This window comes from Gastrolobium bilobum, unplaced genomic scaffold, assembly GCF_033153095.1.
Source record: "Gastrolobium bilobum isolate Gb01-03AN ecotype WA unplaced genomic scaffold, APGP_CSIRO_Gbil_v1 utg28942, whole genome shotgun sequence".
Classification (NCBI taxonomy): Eukaryota; Viridiplantae; Streptophyta; class Magnoliopsida; order Fabales; family Fabaceae; genus Gastrolobium; species Gastrolobium bilobum.
Window position 1 is genome coordinate 26,424 of NW_026895289.1, and position 6,770 is coordinate 33,193.

Sequence of the window (6,770 nt, forward strand, 5' to 3'; positions counted from 1 at the left end):
TTTATATATATATATATATAGAGAGAGAGATAAATTATTCTACCTATCTATTTTTCGTGTCTACCTTGCCTATCAATCTTCAATACCGTTATATCAGAATCTCAACTAACTGTTACCATTTATCTATCATCTAGAGATTCTGATTTTACGGTATTGGAGATTGGTAGGCAAGGTAGATATGAAAAATAGATAGGTAGAATATCTTATATATATATATATATATATATATATATATATATATATATATATATATATATATATATATATGGGAAGATTTTTTTGATTAGGATGTAAAATAAATAAAAAAAGAGTGTTTGATATGGTAGAATATCTTTTTTTTATTAATAATTTGCTAAGAAAATAAATGGAAATATGAATGTGTTTCTATTTTAAATGAATAAATGGATCTAGTATCCATTATAGGAACACTAAAAATATTGTGCTTAATCAAAGGGTTTAGTTCAAGTAGTATAAATTTATTTCGTATAAGTAAGGTCTTGAGTTTAAATTTTTGTGAATACAAAAAAAATCTTTTAAGAAAGCTAGCCCCACTATAATGTAGATGTTTCCGACGCAAATATAATTACTTCCCGTAAAGAATACTTGTAGTTTATTAAAAATAAATAAATATTCTGCGGAGATCCTTTTTCTTTATGTAACTCCTTCCATCTCAGCACAATATATTTAGCGTTCCTGTAACGGTGTTAGATCCACTTAAAATAGAAATTCAGTCATATTGCATTTATTTTCTTAGTAAATTATTCATAAAAAAAGATATTACAGCATGTCAGACACTTTTTTTTAAAAGGAATAAGATCATAAGGTGACACACCTATAAGGAAGGACTAACAATAAAGATTTGAATTTTGAATCTCTTTGGCAAGCTTCTCATGAGAGCTCCTTTCACATTCATGTTACTTTCCTTTTCACATTATTAAACACCATAAACATTTCGCAATCTCTCTCATTCTCTGCTTACTGCTCTGCTTTAACCATGATTAAAGGTAAAGATATATACCAAGTTTTGGCAGCTATTGTGCCCCAATATGTGGCTATTGTATTAGCTTATGGCTCAGTTCGGTGGTGGAAGATCTTCACACCTGAACAGTGCTCTGGTATAAACCGTTTTGTTTCCATGTTTGCGGTTCCTTTTCTTGTTTTTCATTTCATATCATCCAATGACCCTTATTCTATGAACTTCAAGCTCATAGCCGCAGACTCTCTTCAAAAAGTTGTGATTTTGGGGTCTCTATTTCTATGGAACACCGTAACAACAAAGTATAGTTGCCTTGACTGGACAATCACACTGTTCTCACTTTCTACTTTACCAAACACACTCATCATGGGGGTCCCTCTTTTGAAGGCCATGTATGGAGATTTTACATCCACCCTCATGATCCAAATTGTGGTTTTGCAGGGTGTCGTATGGTTCAATATTTTGCTGTTCTTGTTTGAATATAGAGGTGCTAAGCACCTTATTTCAGAGCAATTCCCTGAGACGGCAGGGTCCATCACTTCTGTCAGGGTTGATTCAGATGTTAACTCTCTCAGTGGTAGAGAACCATTGCAAGCTGATGCAGAAATTGGAGAAGATGGGAAGTTTCATGTGGTGGTGAGAAGATCAGCTTCTTCTTCATTCAATAAGTCTCTTACTGGGGTTGAAGAAGAGATGTTGAAGATGCAAAAGAAAAGGGGATGGAGGAGCAAGAGTTGTAATGATCTAAAACCAATGTTTTCAAGGTCTGTCAGTGATGGCCAAAGAAATAAAGATATCAGGGGTGGTAACCCTAATAAGGAGTTACACATGTTTGTTTGGAACTCGAGTACACCACCAGCTTCTGATGTTAATTGGAGACATGCAGTGAATGGGACCATTGATCCCTTTAAAGTTGTTGATATTGCACCCGAAATTGCTACCTCAAAAGGTAATCTCACTTTGCTTATGAAGCTTTAGCTCATATTATATATTTGTCTTTTGCCTCTGAGTCTAGGCTTAGGTGTATATATTAATATTTTGCTGAGAAATTAACATTTACATTTTCTCCTTGAAGCATTAAGCAATTGTAATCCCATTAACTTTCGTATGGAAAAACAGCATTGGCATAAATTTAAACCAAACTTTTAAATTGAGGTCATGGTCACTGTTGGCAACTACATGATGCAGCAATTTTAAACTCTCTCATTTTGTATGCTTCTGTGCATGAATTAACATGAGTTCTGGTCCTGAAGCAAGCGGAGAAAGGGTGGTTGAGATTGAGGAAGGAATCGAATATCCTTTAAGCGGGTGCAAGAGGGAGGTGAACATTGAAGAAAGGGATGCAAACAAAAAGCAACAAATGCCACATGGTAGTGTCATGACAAGGCTCATTCTCATCATGGTTTGGAGGAAGCTCATAAGAAGTCCTATTACCTACGCAAGTCTTTTGGGCCTCGCATGGTCTCTCATATCATTTAGGTATTTTTCCCAACCATCTCATATCATTTCTCAATGGAGAAACAACACAAAAGCTTTAAAATTACGATCTTAATTTTTTTGGGAGGATATATTACACTTCATCAATCGTTGCTTGTGTGCGTGCGCAGGTGGAACATCAAAATGCCATCTATTATAAATGGTTCCATTTTAATACTGTCTAATACAGGGCTGGGAATGGCCATGTTCGCTCTAGGTATTCAAATCTTCAACATTTTATTTTTCTCCTTTATGACAGAGTATCAACAAATTTGGGTCCATAATATGAAAACCATTTGTGACATCAATGTACCACATTTTGGTACAGGGAATATCATTCTATCTTTAAGTAAATCATTGTATTATAATTATTTATTTTTTATTCTAGAATTTGTTTGGGTTTAGCCTATTAGGTCATTTAATCTCTATAAATAGGGAACTCTTGTATATTTGCAATTAACAATTTTCACATAATACAATCCTACTTTTCAAGTTCTTTCTTTTCAAGTTGGTATCAGAGCTCTCGATCCTGAGGGCTCTGCTTCGGCAACTGCCGATTTAGAGCGGAATCCCATTTGTTAGCCTCTAGCGCCACAGGGAAATTTTTAATGGGACCTTTTGGACTAAGAGGACCATTGTTTGACTCTATTTTTCCAGATCTAAAAATCTACATTTCCAGGAGTGGGTCTTTGATCTCGTCATAAAAATTGGACCTTTTTGGCCACTCGCGCTTCCTATGATCAGATTTGATTTTGTTGTTGTTGTTTGGGATGTTAAAAGACCTCTACTTGTCATAAAAATTGGATCATTTTGGCCACTCATGCCTCCTTTGATCAAATCTAATTTTGTTGTTGTTGTTTGGGACGTTCAAAGGCTTCTACAACATCGTCTGGTTGTGCATTTGTGTATTTTTTGCCTCAAGCTGTAGAGTTTTTGGCCTTTCCTGGTTCCTCTTTTTTCAAATCTAATAATTTTGCTTATGTTTGGACTTAAACTTGAAGTTATTTTGTTGTTTGGGCTCTCTGGAAACTTTTTTGACTTCGTTGATAATTATCCACTTCTTTTGGGTTGTTCATTTTGATCTATTTTATTTGTCCATGATATGTTGGTGCACCTATTGTAAGAGTGTTGGACACATAAGAGACATATGTCTTCGCTTTCATGGGAAGTGTGATAATGTTACTCTATACGTGAATATTCGGCAACGGAAGTTGGAGCAACTTAAGGCCGCTATTGATACTTTGTGTAAGCCGTCTAACAATTCTTTGATCTTGTCTGGTAAGAACACATGTTCTACATCTCTTCTTGATTCTTGCACTGATTTTAAAACCTCGTGGATTTTGGATTTTGAAGCAACTGGTCATATGACTTGTCTTACTGAGTCTTTTCTTTCTTATCATCCTACTGTTGGTAGTCATACTATAGCCGTAGCTGATGGATCCCATAAATCAGTTATTGGTTCTGGTAACATTCAAATTCAACCTTCCTTGTTTCTCAAAAGTGTTTTTTATGTTCCTCGGCTTTCCACTAATCTTATCTCCACTCAAAAGCTTACAACTGAAGTCACCTTTTTCACTTCTCATTGTGTTATTCAAGATTTTACCACGAGGAAGACAATTGGAGTTGCTGAGGAGCAGAGTGAGTTGTATTATCTTCTTCCAGAACATGCTACAAATGATACCAAAAATCAGCTATTGATGACATGTCATCCTTCTATAACAGAGTCTATGATTTGACTTCATCATAAGCGTGTGGGGCACCCACCATTTAGTCTATTGAAGTCAATGTTTCATTCTTTGTTTCTAAATCAGTTAGTTGAGATCTTTCATTGCAATGTTTGTGAATTTACAAAACACCATCGAGTGCATTTTCCTTCTAATGCTATAAAAATATTGAATCTTTTGCTCTGATTCATTATGATGTTTGGGGCCGTTCTAAAGTGAATAGTATTTCAGGTGCAAAGTGATTTTTTTAATGACATTTGTACTCGGGTGACATTGATATTCTTGATGAAAGACAAGTCTGAAGTACCAGAGATATTTATCTGAATTTATCATATGGTCGAGGCTTAGTTTGGTAAGAATAATTAAGATTAAGATCTGATAATGGTACTGAGTACATCAACCAACGTCTGTCACAATTCATTTCAGACAGAGGCATGATTCATGAGCTCACATGTTTTAATACCCCTCAACAAAACAGTGTTAATGAAAGAAAAAATCGTCACCTCCTTGAATTGTTCTATCACCTTTTTCCCTTCACATGTGTTGATACCCCTCAATAAAACGTAATAGATTGATTTAAAACCCACCTCATCTTGGTACTCAAAGTTGGCCATTCAATCCAAAAAGTGAACGAAGTTAGAGAACGCATCTGATGACGAAGAAGAGGACGTCAATCCCTTGGGGATTCTAAATGAGGGACAGAATTCGGAAGTACGACCTGGAAATCAGTTCACTCTTCAAGATATCGAGATGCAGATCAATATTCCTGACTTTGAAGTCGATGATCATAATCCAGTTTATGATGATTATCTGATTGTTGATAATTATCTCATTTATGATGATTATTCATCTTATGACGAAGATTCTGTTTATGATAATAATCCAATCTATAATAAATCTGATGGTGAATCAGATTATGAAGATCTAATAGAGTAAAATTTAGCATTATTTTTGTCTAAAGAAATTGAGATTAGTGGATATAAACAAGATTCGAGGATAAATCTTTTCCTAGCAAGGGAGAATGATTCACTTATAGTTGGCCCATTGTACATGGCCTAACCATTGATTCAAGAAACTCGTAGTCAACTAGAGTTGTTGCCCAATAAGTATGACCCAATTGTTGAAAGAGTCAGTGATTTGAAATATAACAAATTACAATTGAATCCAAGTCTCAATAAAGCAGCAGATGTGATTGTGATTTGTTTGGGAAGAAAAAGAAAGCAACACACTTGGCGTGATTTGAGATTCAAGATTTGAGATGTATTTTGAATGATTTAATTGTAATTATTTATTTATTTTTAAAAGTTAATTACTTTTATATTTATTTTAGGAAGTTTGATTATTTTTAGGATTTTTTATTTTTGAATTTTGGTTCAATTTGTAATTAGTTTATAAAAGGGTGCTTATCATCCTTATTCTAGGGGTTGAATTTTGTTATTTTGATAATTAAAAAATTGAGAATCAAAGAGTTACTCTTTTGTGAAATTCCAACTTTCTATTTAGCTATTTTTCTATGCACTCTCGGCATCAGTAGTTGCTACTATTATATCCAAAATGAGCTCGTGTTCCATATGCATATGTGCATATTCAATTTAAAATGTTATTAATCTTGAAGTTTGTATTTAATATGTTGTGTCCGTGTGTTATAATTATTAATCTAGTGTATTTATGTCGTGTTGTGCGTTCATATTGCTGTCTCTTCTTCATAGCGCTTCCTTAATTAAACAGGTCTATTCATGGGATTACAACCCAAGATCATTGCTTGTGGAAAATCTTTGGCAGCGATTTCTATGGCAATTAGGTTCTTGGTTGGGCCAGCAGTGACTGCTGCAACCTCGGCAGCCATCGGTATCCGTGGAGTTCTTTTGCATGTTACAATTGTTCAGGTTAAATGAAACCCAATAAACAAAGTGTCATTATACATATTCAGAGTCATACAGTGTGTTTGTGACACCATGTTGAATTTGTAGGCTGCTCTTCCATTGGCTATCAATCCCTTTGTATTCGCCGAAGAATACAATCTCCATGCAGATGTTATCTGCACTGCGTAAGTGTGTGTGCGTGTTTTTGTTTTTGTGTGTGGATAAATTTGCATTTGTTAAAAAATAAGGAACAAATGCATTTTGTGCCATGTGAATATAACGCATCAACATAAATCCTAAAAGAGACTTTACAAATTTTGCAGGCTTATCTTTGGAATGGTGATATCGTTGCCCGTGACAGTACTCTACTTCGTTCTTCTTGGGCTCTAACTTGTCCAGTATGCAAATCCATAAGGCACCGCTAAAGAAGACAACGTAGGGATTTAATTGCAATTTACAACTAAAATATTGTTGTTATAAATTTTAACCGTGTGCATACATACATTTAAGATAAGCTTATTTTGAGTTACTCAAAAATTATCTCGTTTTGGGTTAAAAAAAAAAAAAATTATTCTAAAATTAAAATCTGAAACAAAACGGCAGCTATCCCTAATTCTTCTCTTTTGGCTGGTTTCTCTTCCCCTATTTGTCGATTTCCCACTTCGTTCTTCTCCTTTGCCGCCGCTGGTTCTTCTCCTACAATACACACTCTTGTTCAACACTTGAGTTATT

At 34.6% G+C, this 6,770-nt stretch overlaps 1 protein-coding gene across 1 annotated transcript; it reads left to right on the forward strand.

Annotated features, from left to right (window-relative positions):
* The first annotated feature begins 994 nt into the window (after positions 1–994).
* On the forward strand, positions 995–6,428 carry LOC133304488 (auxin efflux carrier component 2-like). Its single transcript, XM_061504533.1, has 6 exons — positions 995–1,925; positions 2,239–2,455; positions 2,584–2,669; positions 5,905–6,062; positions 6,147–6,223; positions 6,362–6,428. The coding sequence occupies exons 1-6, from the start codon at positions 995–997 to the stop codon at positions 6,426–6,428; spliced, it is 1,536 nt and encodes a 511-aa protein (XP_061360517.1).
* The last annotated feature ends 342 nt before the right edge of the window (positions 6,429–6,770 follow it).

What these genes read in the sequence shown, in the direction of transcription:
- LOC133304488 (XM_061504533.1), top strand. Translation starts at nt 995, where the DNA reads ATGATTAAAGGTAAAGATATATACCAAGTTTTGGCAGCTATTGTGCCC. An exon ending in AATGGCCATGTTCGCTCTAG is followed by an intron (nt 2,670 to 5,904) that starts GTATTCAAATCT and finishes TTAATTAAACAG; the next exon opens with GTCTATTCATGGGATTACAA. An exon ending in GCAGATGTTATCTGCACTGC is followed by an intron (nt 6,224 to 6,361) that starts GTAAGTGTGTGT and finishes CAAATTTTGCAG; the next exon opens with GCTTATCTTTGGAATGGTGA.